Below are 16,253 nucleotides of genomic sequence, written 5' to 3'. Positions count from 1 at the left end.
TTGATTTCTAGCATTGTGGCAAGTTTGTCTTTTGAATATTTATTTCACCCTTTATTTATATATTATATTGTAAATGAACTGGTAGTGTATGCTACAACACTTCAGGTTGTATCTGCTGTGATGATTTTTTTGTTTAATTTTGTTTTTTATTTAAAAAAAACAAACAAACCTGTCTAATTTTATGTTACTTTTCCTCCTGTTTTTGTAGGTTTTCATAGAGCTGAATCACATTAAAAAGTGCAATACTGTGCGAGGAGTCTTTGTCCTGGAGGAATTTGGTAATTACATTATTTTGATATTAGGTCTGTACTCACATGGCAGTAACTCAAATTTCCAGTCTTCAGAGTCAGTTGCACTGCAGTTTCAAAGATGGGAGAGAAATTAGATTGCACATGAGAGGTTGCCTAACTGAAAGATGAGTGATTTAACATAAAAATTTACACATTCATTTTCATCATATTAAGATTTGTGGCCTAGATGCTTTTTGTTAAGAGACAAAGATGATGTTCTGAGTCTTCTGAAGCAAACAAAACATGTTAAACTTGGATGTGTGTAGGCATTTTCTTTGGTATGTTCCTTTTTCATCTGACAAACCATGTTTTTAAGCAGGACTATAGTGTATCTTTCTCAACATACTGTGCTTTTATTACAAAGAATTACTGTTAATTGCAAAGTTTCCTCTGCTCTATGTGGAATTTCATTCTTCTTGTATGAAGCAGAAGATGTTTTGTCAGGTTGCGCTTTATTTATCCTGTGGTTTTTGTTTCAGAGCATGACTGGTAAAGAGTGGAAAAGTAAAGGTTAAGGAAAATAGAGAATTTGTGCTATTTTGGTCAGTTATTGCTATTATATATAATCGGTCTAGTTTGGGGAAAATTCTGGGTTACTATTCAGCGTTAGTGTCAGTCACACTATACTTAAGTAGCGTCTGAAAAAAATGAGTGACTTCAGATGCAGCCCTCCAGAAGAGTGATCCACATACTTCTCTTGAAATAGTCCCCAAAACTGTATTGGTTTGTTCTTTCACCCATCTGTGAGATATTTTTCTAGGTCTTAAGTGTATGTATGAAACACTTAAAAAGAAGATAAAATTTACAATATTCTTTTCATAGTAGATCAGCATCCATACTTGGGCTCTTAATCAAAATGTAAATGAGTACCTCCCTTTACCAAGACTGTCATTGTTCTTTGGTGCTGTGAACAGAATGTTCTGGCTGAAAGATTCTCTCTTAGAATATAAAAGACAATTAATATGAGATTGCTGAAATTGATGTCTTTGACCATATTAATGTGTTGTCTCCTTTCAGTGATACAAAGTTATAAGGTATTCAAACGATAAAGCCTTTCTGACTATTGCACTTTGCTTGTTTTTTGCCATAAATTAATCTCCCAGAAGTCTGGGATTTGAATTTGTGAACAATTTTTTCCCCATATTCTGAAAATTTTGTTCATTATTCAAATGATCAGATCAATGTATTTAAACCCTGAAAATTTTCTAGTAGTTCAGATGTTCAGACGTTGTCTGCACTTTATAGTTGCACATTCCTTTGATACCATGTTTTCACCCTGATGGGCATGATTCATTTTTCTACTTACAGAAATTGCTTAAGGCTGTAAAAGATTATTGATGAGTTTTACAAAGATGAGAGTTCAGAAGCCCGTAACATTAGCTTAAAGAATGGCTTCAGCTTCTGAAGTCTTTAACTTAAAAGAAATTACTTGGATCAGAAATGAATTTTCAATCATTTTTGAGATGTTTTAACTCCAAGTATTTCTTTGAATGGTTTGTTTATATTGCACAAGAAGAAAGTCAGTGTTTGACTTGGTTATTTCCAGTCAGCTTCTATTGATGACTGTGTAACACAGTGTTTAGCCCCTAAATAAAGACTGTAATAACTGTAAGAAAAATAATTTCTTTTTTATAGAAAACTTGCAATCAAGGGCCTGTTGCAAAAGCTAGAATTGTGATGTGGAACTTATGAAAGGGTGATTTTAAGAATTAATTAAAAATAAGCTGGGAGTTGGACACTACAAGCAAAAACTGAGAAATTAAACCAATTAAATTAAAAATACCCTTCTCCCAAAATAGATGTCACAGACAAGAACCAAGTTAAATGTACCAAATGAGATTTACACTTTGCCCATCCAGCTAATAAAGAGAAAGAAGAAAGGAAGAAAGACATTGCAGGGGAGCTAACCTTTCTTCTTGTGCAGAGATGACAGACTACCTCAGAGCTGCTTTTTTAAAATTGTTATAAAGATGAGAAGGTATGCCAATCTGTCTTGTTCAAGAGAAACTAACATCTTAGTTTACTATTAGCAAATTAACAGCATTCAGCAAAAACTTGTGTGGACTTTTTAAGAATGAAGTTATTTAGCCATGTTAAACGTTGTAAACTGCAATCAGATTCATTATAGTGGGAGTATACTGAAGTACTATCTCCTCTTAGAAAGGTAGAGTGATAAGCATGCATACTCCAGTCTGGTGGGAAATACTTCAATACAAGATTTGTTTATTTGATTTTGCCAAGCATGAGTGCTCCAAGTTTAGTGATATCATAGCAGGAAATTAAAGGTTTGTTTGTATTAATGCCAGGGTTAGATGGCAGCATGAAAATTGGAATTGTGATTTCAGAGCAGGATGAAAGCAGAAGTTCAGGAATTGTTGCCCACAAATGGAGGTGATTTAAATAAGTGAGGAAATGTAAGGTTCTTCCCTCTGAAATTTGAGTTACTGCTGTGTATTTGTGCTTTACTTTCTTGTGGCCCCTTCACCGCCGCTGCTATGAAAACCTTCATTCTCCAGCAGGTAAAGTGATGTCCCCTAAACTCATTGTATGCTAGCGCCATATTTTCATTCACAGGACCAAAGGCTGCAGGATGCTGCTTAATAATTTACTCCCTTCATCCCCTTAGTTCAACAGCATCAGGAATAACTTTTAATGGTAGAAGAAAAGTGCTTCTGCTAATCTCTTAATTTGAGGCCTGGGTCTTTTTTTCTTTTGTCTTTTTTTCTTTTTTTTTTTCTTTTCTTTTGTTTTTGTATTCTGCAGTGCTAGTGCTTTGACTTCTCTGAGTTTAAATCCAAACCCACTCTTTTTACTCTTCTTAACTCAGTCCTCTCAGGAGAATTTTCCCTATTGGAAGTACTGTGAAGGAGTACTTTACTTAAGGCAATTTACTGACTGTGAAGTGGGGAGACAGTACCTTGCCTAAGTGCTCTCCTGTTCCCTCTCTTCCTATTCTCAATTACGATACAGGACTTTACAGCTTCCCTTCTCTCCTTCCCTCATGGCACAAGGTCCTTACAGCTTTCCCTTCCTGCTTTTTGAAGAGTATATGAACATTTGTATGTTATCCAGTGGGCAGTGAGACTTACACAGCTGTAAAAGTCCTACTCTATTTGGCTGTGCACCAGCCTCACTCCCACCTTTATCCCCTGGTGACATGGAGTTAATTTGGAACATCTGGTGCCAACGGGTAAGGTAGCTTGGATGTGCACCTCCTTATCTCCCCAACTCTAGTCACTGGTATCACTGGGGCAGTGCAGCCTGGGTGTGCACTTCCTTTGTTTCTCAGTCCTTAATGTAACTGCCAACTCCAAGAAAAGAGAGAATTGAAAAATGAAACAAAAATACTATATTACTTATTACAGTCATGTTCTGTACTTTTCACTGGATTTTTTCCAATAATAATACCATGGCATACAAGAATTAGTAGACACTGGTTTATATTTAGTGCTTTCTCAAACCCAGCCTGCGCTGCCTCATTTTGGCCCCTTAGAGTGTGATCCGTCTCCCTCTCCAGCGTTTAGCCATGTCATATCATAGTTGAAAAGACAACATCTGCATGGATAGGTTTTGTTGTGGACTTTTCCTAGCTATTCATACTGAACTCATCTGCCTCTGTTTCTTTTCTTGTCACTAGTACTATGTGTAATAAAACATTTACCCTTCCTCTATGAACCTGGTATGATTTGGTTTTGCTTAATTTCTGTATTGCTTCTTCTAAATTTTTTTGTTGTGACACAGAAATTCCATGGCAAATTTCAGCTATTCTGGAAGGGAAGTATTCAAAGTTGGGTTTGGTATTCCACTGATCTTAACATTTTAAATTTGCCATTTGTATGTTCTTAGTGTGGTCTTTGTTCTCTCCTGGTGATTTCCCATGGCATCTGTTCACAACAATATTTGTAGACCGAGTGTAGGTCAAAGGCACAGTTCAGATGCAGTGCACACTAATGGGATGGTTACAGCTTGCTTTTTTATGCATTCCACAATGAGAACAAAAGTGACATTTTCTTTAGCTATATTATGCCTGTTTCCTTTCTGTTAGTTTGAGGCAGTGCAAGGGAGCAAGACGAAATTTTCTAAATGGATTTTTATTTTTTTTCCATCAGTGCCCTAATCCTCTTTATATTATAAAGTCTTCTAGAAATCAACAAGGCTGGTATTTTAAGAATACTTGTAACTGAAATCAGTATTTTATTTCAAGGCAACTTGCTCAAAAGCAATGAACGTTTTCAGTGAGTATGTCAAGTAAATACCATCACACACATCTGATACAGGAAAAAGAATGTCTTGAGAAACTCTTGAATTAGAACTGGGAAACAGTCTTCCAGTTTAGAAAATTTTCTTCCTCAGCTCCTTTTTTAAAATGGATTTCACTAACTTACTACAGAGTGTCCAACAGTTCTTTTGAGATCTGTTGTTCAGCAGAGAAAGATTCACACATCTAAAGGATAAAAATATTTGGGAATCGCATAATAACAAATTCCTGTGGATTTGTTGGATTGTGTTTTATCGTAGTAGACATTAGGCATATTTTGTCATTAATTTTGCTGTCTAGCACGAATAAGGAGTATGAGAAAAGCAAGAGTCTCTAAGAACCATCAAATATCTACTATGGTTTTCCAAACAGAAGCAATGAAATATTTTTGCCAACCTGAGTAATTTACCAGTATCTTCAAGGACATATGTAATGTAAATAAAGAGAAGGAAAACTATCTAGAAGTGAGGGATAGTGAGGTGCCCTGTACCTGCACCTGCTGTCTGTGTGCATCCCTTCCCTTTCCCATGGGGACATTGTGCTGTTTCTTTCCCCTTTTCCTCTCGTTTTTTGAACTTTTTGTTTTGTCTCTTGCCCGTCCGGTTTTAGTTCCTGAAACTAAAGAAGTGGTGAGCCACAAGTACAAGACGCCAATGGTGAGTCAACTGTGATGCTTTTTGGTAGTTCTTTAGAGGATGTATCTTTACATTTTCATGTGGTGAAAAGAATTACATTGAGACTGCAGGATTTGCAATGCCAATAATGCACTGAAATACCAGCTGCGCTTTTATGATAGTTTTTGTTAAACTAAGACAACAAAACTTGATGATTGTTGTTTTTATAAAACTAGAGGAACTCACAGGTAGTGCAGAAAGCGTAGTCTCTTTTGTTAAGGTAGGTTAAGATGCAAGGTAGCTGGTTTGGCACGGACTTTAGCAGAATAAGAGCCAGTGAAACCGTTAAATTTAGGACAGTGCAGAACACAATCCTTAATCCACAGGACAGATGGAAAGGCAGACTAGTTCCTGGGCATAAAATGACTACTGAGTTTATGAAAAAATCCCATTTCCTCATGAAAGTGAGCAGTGAGATACAGGAGAACAGTATAATGTATTGATTCCTGCCATATAGGTGAGTTATTGCTGTGGTTTAGTGTTCAGTTTTGATAACATTTTTTGGACACCAGCAGTTGATAATGATGCTAAGCACTTTTACACATAATAGTTCAATGATCAGCCTTATGAGGAAGAAATAGAAGCCAATGACTATCATCAGACTTGAAATTTCTTTAGTTATTTTATGTCTGAAGTGCAGTGTGTACATTTGGTGATTGCATGGAAACTCACAGTCCTTCAAGATGAGAGAGTGAAAAATTACTTGAAGAAGCTAGGAATGGTTTTGAAATAAAATGCTTAAAATAGATGTAATTTAAGAAGCAGATAGCTGTATCTTTTAATAAGAAAAACCTGTTTAGTGAAAATTTAATTATATTTTACACAAATGCTTTTGCTTCTACTATAATACAAAAAAAACATGTTTTTATGCTTATTACCTTTACAAACATTATAGATGTCAATTTACAGAACAAGAACTTTTAAGATCACCAGAATAGCCAGTATTAGAACTAGGATATAAACTAAGTCTAAGTCTTCCCTTCACTGAATTGTGCTGCCAGTTGCATGCTAAAAGAGGATTTTGTGTTAAATAATAACATACTTAATCAGTTGAAAGCAATAATTGTAAATTTTGCTAATGCTATGTGAAACCCTGTGCTTTAAGGTAGTGACAAAATTGCTTGGTATTCATATGAAACATGCAATGTTGGGTTGTATTTGTTGTTTGGTTGGATTTTTTTAATTTAAACAAAAGCTTGTATTATTATTGTAGCGTTGGTTAAAAATTACAAGGATTACTAGTCCATGTACTTTTGAGCATAAAAATATAGTTGTGAATATGGAAGAATACCCCCATCTCACAAGTCAAGGTACAGTATTGGATGTTTAGTTTTAGCTTTTTTAGTTAGCTCTTTCAGCCCCTCCCAGAAAATTCCTTGTAGCTTTATACAACAGACCAAAAGCAAATATGGAGGATGTATTTTATAAAGCCAGCTGGCCAACTTTCTAGCTTAGCATACTGTTCTTAAAAATTATTATAATCATATATCAAGCAACTAATGTTTTTACCTCAAAGGAGGTTTTTATTTGTTATAAGGCTTTTCTTATCTATTCATCTCAGTTAGAAGGTAGTAGGAGACACTTTTTCCTGATTTTTGTCTGTAGCCAGAGTAGTTGTCCCATGGAGGAAGACATGTAGCAAAATACAAAATATGAAGTGGATTTTATAAAACGCTAAATCATCTGAATTTCGTTATCTCTTTTCCTAAATTCTTGTAGGCTCACGAGATCTGCTACTCCGTGCTGTGTCTCTTCTCTTATGTGGCTGCTATTCGTGGAAAAGAGGCAGAAAACAAAAGCAAACCACCTCGACCAGTTTCCAGTTGATCACCATACCGGGAAATACCTACCCTTTGGCACGTTGATGTGCAGTACTCCCATTTTTACTGCAGTTCCTGCAGCACACTTTACTGTCTTCTATGAGAACTTGTTTACTTATATATGACCCTGCAAGTCTTTCCCTATAGAAAAACCTAAGACTTCACTGCTCAGTCTCCTTCTGAATTCAACCTTAATGGAGTTTTTATATGAGCTGTTAATCAGACAGTTTTGACCATCAGCATCCAGGTATGAGTGACCTACTCTGGCCATTCCTTGGAATTCCTTTTTTCTTAAGATGACTAACAGCTTGAGTTCGGTTGTTTTTTTTGTTTGTAGTTGTACTTGTTACAGATTAATCACTTTACAACTGCAGGCTTCTGCTTTCAGATTCTCTAGTATGTGCACAGTGGAAGCAGTCTGGTCCTGCATGTTGTTTAAATGTAGTGTTTTCATTGTTTTCCTTTTGTGTTGTTCATTTTTACCCACCAACATAGAGTTCTTGTCACATAGTTCTTCAGACCCTTTTGGTAGAGATGAACAATTTAGCTACCATAGTCTTAAAATATCAGGTGACAATTGAAATTTGGCTATTAAATTGGTCCACCTGTGGAGATGACTGCTTCTCAAGTGGGAAGAGAAGTGGAGAGAGAAACTTGGAAGGCAGTATATTGTGAAAAACCCTGACACCTCATGGATTGTGTGGATTTTCAAATGGGAGTTCAGGCAACATTTGTAGATAACCCAGCAGTAGAGTTAACAGATACATATGAGCACTACCTAAAGCAGTTAATCACAGGGATTAGAAAATGAGTAAGGAAATGTAAAACTTGGAGACGTTATTGGCAGAAGCACATGGCAGACCCATGTCTTTTTGCATCTGTAACTATACACAAGGAATTTCTATAGCAATCTGCAGAACGTGTTCAGAAGCCCAAAGGATTATGCTGTCTCCAAATTTTTTAAGCTATTGCTTTTTTTTTCAATCTGTATCTGTATATCAAGGAATCTTGCAAATACTGTGTTAATGTAGAATGAAAATCCCGCAGTTAAAATGATCCATCACATTCCTTATTTTAAGTAGACTGAATAGAAATATTTTTTGCATCCTGTTTTTGTTCTTGAACTGTACTGCACTTGTCTGGAAAGCTCTTAGGATGCTGGGAGGAGAGACTGTCTAGAGAAAATAATGTTACATGTAAAATATCTGGAAAAAATGCTCTGATGCAAACTGATGTATTGTATGGTTTGACATAGAATTCTGAGTAAACGCACCCAGAAATAACCCTGGTTTGGCTTGGTCAGGGTATCTACCGTTTTGAATGAAATACACAAGTAATGGGTGAGGAAATGATGTAAATATTATAGTACCACATCTATTTATAGAAACTGTACAGCTGTCTGAATGTGAAAATAAAATGTCATTCAACCAGCAACATCCATGTAATTTTTTTTTTTTTTAAAAAGTGTCTGAAGAAGATGAATAGGGAAAACAGACACATCTGAAATACTGAATTAGTTTTTTTGCACACATGCAGATAGAAACAACATGTAAAGGATTCTTCATTTTTCCTGAATATAAAGGCAAAACTGAAATTGGCAAACCCTGAAATTAGGCTGTTTTGTATTTATTTTATTTTATTTCTTTTTTTCTGAGACTGCAAATTTTCTTATAGCAATATCTGGACTCTTAGCAATTGTAGTATTCTTGATACTACTATATTACAAGTACAGTTAAGACTGAAATTACTTGGCTCTACAATAGATGTTCTGTTTACTGCAATATTGGGTCCCACTTAGGTATACAATATTAATTTTTAAACTGTAAATATTATGTTAGCAGGCCTATTAACATATTCAAACCAGTTAGCTTAAAACTATAAGGGGAAGATTAGATTTTAAAATAATTAAAGGTACAGTATCAGTTACTATATACAGCTCTTTTTGTCCCCTGTAGCTGTGTTTTTGCAAGTATATTTTTCTGAGACTTAAAATCATAAATTACATAAAGTGCTGTACACCCTAGACTGTTGAGAAACTTCAGTCGAGAGTAAGACTCTTAAAGGGCCTGATAATAAAAATGGCCCTCTGTCCATTTTGACAGATTTTATTTTTTTTTTTTTAAAGAGCAGATGTGGCTAAATAGTTATAGCACTTGCTGTTCAGTGGCAAGGAAGAATCGGTAACAACTTCAGCAAGTGGACTGACACTGGGCTTTTGCTCTTTAGGTGAGAGTAATTTTAATTAGCTTCAAAATTGAAGAAACTTTTGAAATGTACAAAATCTTTCTTGTACTTGATAATGGTGACTTGGCAGGTGTTCTGCTAACTGTGGTAATGTAGCATATTCATCTGAGACAATGTCATACCATGCAGTGTTTGCACTACTAAATACACAGTGCTGTTCTCTGGATATCAAATGTAAGTCTGAAGGTTGGATTTTAAATTGATGTAAAAGCATAAGTCTTTTGGAATGCAGGCTTCCATGCTTTCTACCTTCACATCATCACTCCTAAGCATTGAGAGGTACATAAACTTTACTTTGGAGGAAAAAAATAATTACAGTGATTTGCATGTGTTTTGTCATGTCCCACTTCTTTTGATCTTTAGGTAAGAATTCCTTAGCAGCAGTAAGAACTGGGAGGCCTTTAAACCTTCAAGAACCAAATGGAAGACTAACTGAGAATAATTAGTAATAATAAATAGTGCTTGAAGATTCTTGGAACAAAATGAATAATCCTTCCGGTTTTACCACTAGGAGGAGCCTGTGTCTTAGTTTTTAAGTATTTCAAGATGACAACCTTTTTATTTTAACCCTCGTGATATTTCCAAGGCACTTAAACAAATGTGACAAAGATTCATGATCTTGCCTCAAAACTTAAGGTATTTGCTTATCCTGAACAAGTTTTTTTTCTGCTACAATTCCTTGCTTGTGGAAGTTGATTTTCAAAATGACCATTGAGTGTTCTCTGCAAACACTGTGGTTTGTGACTAGTCTTCCTGGCAGTATTCAACGTTGGAACCAAGGTTACTAATTTACCTGTCTTCTGGATCACAGATCTTCATTGTGATATTCCAGAAAAAATGCCCTTGTTTTGTTTGTGAATGCAGTGTTAGTTTCTAATATGAGTGAGTCAACATCTCCCCACCAAAGCGGTGGGTTCCCCAACATTGGATGCTTTTAAGAATCAGCTGGACAGGGTGCTGGGCCATCTTGTCTAGACTGTGCTTTTGCCAAGAAGGGTTGGACCAGATGATCCTTGAGGCCCTTCCAACCTGGTATTCTATGGTTTTAAAGGTTTTAACATCAACAAGTGTCACAAAGATAGTACTTATTAAGTATTATTTATTAAAGATATCTCTGGAAAGAACTTTGAAGGTGTGTCTGTTGAAGGAAAAAGTTCATTATTCTAAGAAAAAATTGAAAAAATTTCTTAAACCCTGATTCCCAGCTTTAGATAAGCCCCACCATTCTACTTCGACAATTTCAGGACAGCAGTTTGTAAGATAAAATGTTCTTCTGGCCATTCAAAAGTTAAACAGATAGTAAACATAAATTGTGAAGACTTTTCATTCCAACTAAAGTTCTATCTTGGTAATCAAAGTGGATGGAAAAAGGTGGCTGTGATTCTAACGCCTTCCTTAGGAACCTTTATGTTGTAAAGCTATTGAAGATATTTCTAGAATCATGCTGCTTATGCAAGAGGAAGGCTTTTGATTCCCACTGAGTGGATTGTTAAGGAAGCAGCTGCCTAGAATGGGAACAAACCAGTTGCTTGTCCCTGTGCCATGCATAGACTCCTGTTATCAGTGAATTCAGAACTAAACAGAAAATAGAAGCTAAGCTTCTCACAAAGAGCAATATTTACCTCTCAGTTGCCTTTGCCAAATGGATGAAAGTCAGAAGCTCTTGCCTCTGAGGTGAGATCTTTCTGTGAGAAAAATGGCTCCTGCTCAACTCTCTCTCCAGTGGTACTGGGGAATTCTGAGTCACTGCTCTTAGACAAGCCAGGTTTTGGTGAAAGACATCTCCTAGCTCCTAAAGAAGTGGGAATTGGGACCAAGAAGCAGCAGCTTTGTGCAGAAGTGGGAATTGGGACCAAGAAGCAGCAGCTTTGTGCAAAGGACCTTGTCAGACAAAAGGCAATGCCAAAGAGCTGCTTGGTCTTCCAAAAGTCACAATTCAGACAGAGGCATCTGCTTCTTACAAAGGCAAGACATTTCCAAACAGCTGAGTAATATTACTTTGCTTCTGCTAGCAGCGATGGTTTCACGTACAGTCCCACCCTCTAACGCTCTTGTAGGATGTTCAGTGTGAGCAACAGCTTTGGGTTCCTACAGTCATTCCCAGCGTGGCTATTTCAATAAACCAGTAGAAATGTGATGGTGCTTTAAATAATAGTGGGTATGTGACCCCTCTTTCCACCACTGTGCCTGTGGGTTTAAAAGCTTGTTGTTGGTGTCAAATGAGGTTTGAGTGCAGTCGAGTACAAACCAGACTTAAAGAAGACCTCTTTTAGGCAGATTCTGTCCTCAGATATGACAAAAATCAGCTCAACATTTATAACAAGGTTAGTCTGTTTACATGTGATTAGTGTAATTGTAAGTTGTCATTAATTTTCTGTTTATGTATATACAATATTTTGAAAATTCTGTTGCATAGTACTTCTAGCATTGACTAATTTTGGTTTAAAGCATCAGTCCAACGAAGAATCATATATACAACAGCCAAGGGCAAACAGTCCTGCTTCTATTTGCAACAGTTACTATAGTGATAAACATGGTTTAGGAATCTACATCGAAATAGAAATCCCCTTCTCCCAAAATAGCTATACATAAAAAGGAACAAACGGTGGCAGGAAAAACACCAGTAAAACTCTATAAACAGTTGCTTCCTTCAAGTGTATGAAAACTCTAGTTCTGTATTTCCATTCCTTCCACTCTTTTTTGCCTTTTCAGTTTCTCTTATTAACTGAGTAAGTGAATGCCAGTCTATCCATGCTGCTCTGGGTATCCAAGTGTGCTTTTCTTCCCTTTTTACCTGTCTCCCTGCTTGGATTCCTCACTGTTTCCTCACAATTTCTTGGCCTATACTCTCTTCAGCCAGTCAGGCTCCATTTTGCACCTCAATTTCTCATCAGATGTCTCCATCTGTTTCCCTTAGTGTTTTTTCATACGTTCTTCTCACGTCTCTGACTATCATCATTGTCTTCCAGCCTCTTTGCCCAAACAGTTCAGACCTATGCTTTTCTGCCGTCTCCTGCTCAACCACTCTGCCCCTTTCCAGCTTCCAGTCATAGTAATCTTTCTCTCTCCTGTTCTTACCAAGCTCTCTGTCATTTTCTTTCATCCCTCAGCCTTATTCCACTTACTCCCTTTGCATTTAAATCAGATTATTTTTGGTGGAGTGCTGAAGAGTGCTTATAGAGGGATCAGAAAAGATTTCCAGTCTTAGTTCTGCTGTTCTGTGATAGCTCCTAACAGCAGTTCTTCCCTGCTGATACTAATCTGATACTTAATTTATCTGATATTAAAAATAAATTTGTCTAAACCAGACTTGTAACCTAACAAACTGTATAAATTGTTAAAGTTTTTCAGTGCTGTAGGAAACAAAAAAGTGTAAGAGGAAATACCATGCTTTGTAAATATGTAGTACTGTGAGCCCCCCCCTTATACCAGTGAGGAAGAACAAGTCCTGTTTCCAGGTAAAAATTTTTGAGGACTTTCCAATGACCAGAGTCGACCGTACTTGGGGTTTTTAAGGCAACATATACATGAACTGACCTACAAAGCAGAAGAAAAACCTGGATTTTTGGCGATTTTTCTGGGTATGGTATATGAAAACCAGCAGTAAACAACAAAACTTTTTTTGAAAGTTATATTAGTAATTAGTCTTTTTGTGATCTTACTTTTCTCGAGTAGATCTGCATTACTGGGGCAATTATTAGCATTATGAAAGATACCAAGCAAATGCAACCTTACTGAAGGTTAACTTACTTTCATCCGCAACCTGTGTTCATACATTTGGGTCCCACAATTGATACTTCTAAGCAAAACAATGAGAACTATGTATGGTATTCTTTATGTTTGTTAAATAAACCATAATGAATATAGAATGAAATTCAGATGATTATCCATGGTGAAGAAGAAAAAGGGGGCACACTTACCACTTATTTTTTTCAACCTTTAACCAATTTCCATACATTTTCATATCCTCTTATATCTTATATATATTGGATTAGTCACTGTTTTGCATTATTTGTCTTCTGTAAAGCTATCCTAATACAGAATTGTGACTGGAATATGTTCATAGCCATGACAGTTATCTATGGTTTTAGGGCTGCTTATTGTCAACATTTCTGTCCAACACTGAAAGCAGATGCTAGACTATTTTTTCCATATCAGGACCTAATAAATGAAGCTGTTCTTATCTGTTTCTTTTAAACTTTCACCAGTTCAACTTGGTTTATGATGTGATGTGTTGCTTATGCAGACTGCTGTGGGGACTGCCCAAAGACAAGTAAAGGATATCTCAATGACAGCTTTTGTTTCCCTAAAATAGAGTTCTGTGGTTGGGAAGCACTTGAAAGGTATCAGTGGGGCTATTTTTAATCTCAGCAGACTGTTCTTACAAAATTCATTCGTAATGAGACAGGAATGGCTTGTATTTCTAAACCTGCTCCAAGATGATATGTTAGTGACAAACCTGTCCTAAACACATACAAGGATTTATTTCAAAGAAAATCTGTGATAAAAGCAACGTAAGTGGCTTTTCTGATTTCCAGAAATGTCTTTTGCCTTGCTGCTCTCATTTGAATGGCCACTGTATGGTTAAATTAAGGAAAAAATGCTATCAACTAGTATTTCCTTGTGGTTTTACTTATTTTACTCATTGTAGATCTCCCTTGGAATAGCTAGCATGATAATCCTTTCTTAGAAGGAATGAAACCTGCAGGAGAGATGTGCTGAAGCTATCTTAAATAACTGTCTTGCCCTGCATTGGAAAACTTTGTTACAGTAATATATGGGAACGTCTTCACCTCTCACTGTAATATTCAACAAGTAGAATTTAATTTTTATATATACTTTTACATAATAAGCATAGACAAACCTGAAAAAGTCTTTAAATAAAGATAACTGTTCCCTCTTGTAGAGGGAACAGGAAGATGAACTCATGACAGGTAAGGCATTTTGTGCCATTTTAAACATTCTGTTGAGACAATTGGAATGCAATCCATTTCATATTGAGAGACTTAGATAGTTTGGATCATTGGGCCAACATCAATGGTATGAGTTTCAACAAGGGCAAGTGCCAGATCCTGCGCTTGGGCCAAAATAACCCCATGCGGTGCAACAGACTTGGGGAAGTGTGGCTGGAAAGCTGCCTGGCAGAAAGAGACCTGGGGGTTCTAATTGACAAGCAGCTGAATATGAGCCGGCAGTGTGCCCAGGTGGCCAAGAAAGCCAACGGCATCCTGGCTTGTATTAGAAATAGCGTGGCCAGCAGAAGTAGGGAGGTGATTGTGCCCCTGTGCTCAGCACTGTTGAGGCCACACCTCAAGTATTGTGTCCAGTTTTGGGCACCTCAATACAAGAGAGATATCGAGGTGCTGGAGCGAGTGCAGAGGAGGGCAACGAAGCTGGTGAAGGGCCTAATAAACAAATCATATGAAAAGGTATTGAAGGAGCTGGGACTGTTTAGTTTTAGGAGGAGGAGGCTGAGGGGAGACCTCATCACTCTCTACAACTATTCAAAAGGACACTGTAGAGAGGTTGGTGCTGGTCTCTTCTCACAAGTAATCAATGACAGAACAAGAGGGAATAGCTTCAAGCTCCAACAGAGTAGATTTAGACTGAACATTAGGAGATTTTTCACAGAAAGAGTGATCGGGCATTGGAATAGGCTGCCCAGGGAGGTGGTTGACTCACCATCCCTGGACGTGTTTAAGAGACGTTTAGATGTGGTGTTGGGGGATATGGTATAGGGGAGAACTTTGTAGAGTAGGGTAGATGGTTGGACTCAATGATCCTAAGGGTCTCTTCCAACCTAGACAATTCTATGATTCTATGATTTGCATTTCACCCCACTGTATCACTGTATGCATTGTAACTTAAGCAGCAAAGCAGGGGCAGAGATCTTCAGCTTGTGCTAAAATCAGGTCATGCATTGACTGAAGTGCTCATCTGTACTGAAACAATCCATCAAGGACAACGTTTAGAGCTTACAAGCTACTAAAGAAAGTGAGATTTTTCTAAACATGTTAGTGAATGCAAGTAGTTTTCTTTGTGTTACTTTGATTTCTGCCTAACATTAGAATGATCTTCCAAGCAATCATTTATTAGTAAATATGAATATGTGAAAATTTAGGACTTTTTCTTTTTAGGATATTTGTATCAGCACATCTATGCTACTGCACCTTCAGTTACGACAATGAGTACCGATTAGTGTGGTTAATCCTAATTTGAATATCTAAATAAAATACATCAGTACCTAATCTGCAACAACATGTATTGATGGAAACATAATTTCTTATTACCCTTCCTTGGTCACACGAGGATCTACCTGCATTGAGGATATGAAAATCTACTTAGTAGTTGGCACCCTTTCTCAAGAAGAGTGCTAGTACTAGAGCATACGCCTGGATTTACAGTAGCTTGGGGATGAAATACTACATGCATTTTTATTAACCAGTCAGAAATCTAATGCCCAGGAAAGAAACAATGAGCATGTTTATTCTGCAGCCATTACCATGGATATGCCTGCTAGTTTTAAACTAATAGTTGTGTATTTATGATAGCAGAATGCAAAATAGGCTGCAACCTGAGAAGCTCCAGCAAATGCAGTCACTGTCGTGACTTCAGTGTGGACATATGCGTTGTTTCCTTGTTTAGCTCCAGCTGATCCACTTCTCATTAGCTAATAGGAAGAATTAATTATCTCCGGGGGGGACGACCAGCAAATTCACACACAGCCTGTGACAGCTTCTGTGTAAGCCCGCCGAGTTAAAACTGGAAGAGGGACGGGGCGAAACCCAGTGCGCTTTACCTTAATCCTCTGTGCTCACACCACAATTCGAAGTGATTTTGTTCCAGTTTTACAGACCTGGGCAACGACCTCTCAGACCAAGAGCAGAGGAGCGGCTGGAGGCGCTCCCGGCGCTGAGGGGAGGGCAGGGCAGGGGGGGCTCGCGGCGCGAGACGGCCGTTGGGGACG

At 37.3% G+C, this 16,253-nt stretch overlaps 1 protein-coding gene across 1 annotated transcript in view; it reads left to right on the top strand.

The window, feature by feature from the left end:
* The window catches only part of MADD (MAP-kinase activating death domain), a 60,833-nt gene extending 53,081 nt beyond the window's left edge, over nt 1-7,752 (top strand). Inside the window, exons 34-37 of the mRNA XM_009895647.1 lie at nt 209-278; nt 5,158-5,204; nt 6,942-7,649; nt 7,681-7,752. Of these exons, the coding sequence (XP_009893949.1) occupies nt 209-278; nt 5,158-5,204; nt 6,942-7,049 (225 nt within the window). The 3' untranslated portion in view covers nt 7,050-7,649; nt 7,681-7,752. The remainder of the gene's footprint in view (nt 1-208; nt 279-5,157; nt 5,205-6,941; nt 7,650-7,680) is intronic.
* The last annotated feature ends 8,501 nt before the right edge of the window (nt 7,753-16,253 follow it).

The sequence above is a fragment of the Charadrius vociferus genome, unplaced genomic scaffold (genome assembly GCF_000708025.1).
Source record: "Charadrius vociferus isolate BGI_N301 unplaced genomic scaffold, ASM70802v2 scaffold111, whole genome shotgun sequence".
In the NCBI taxonomy this organism is placed as follows: domain Eukaryota; kingdom Metazoa; phylum Chordata; class Aves; order Charadriiformes; family Charadriidae; genus Charadrius; species Charadrius vociferus.
This window is presented reverse-complemented; position numbering and strand designations above follow the sequence as displayed.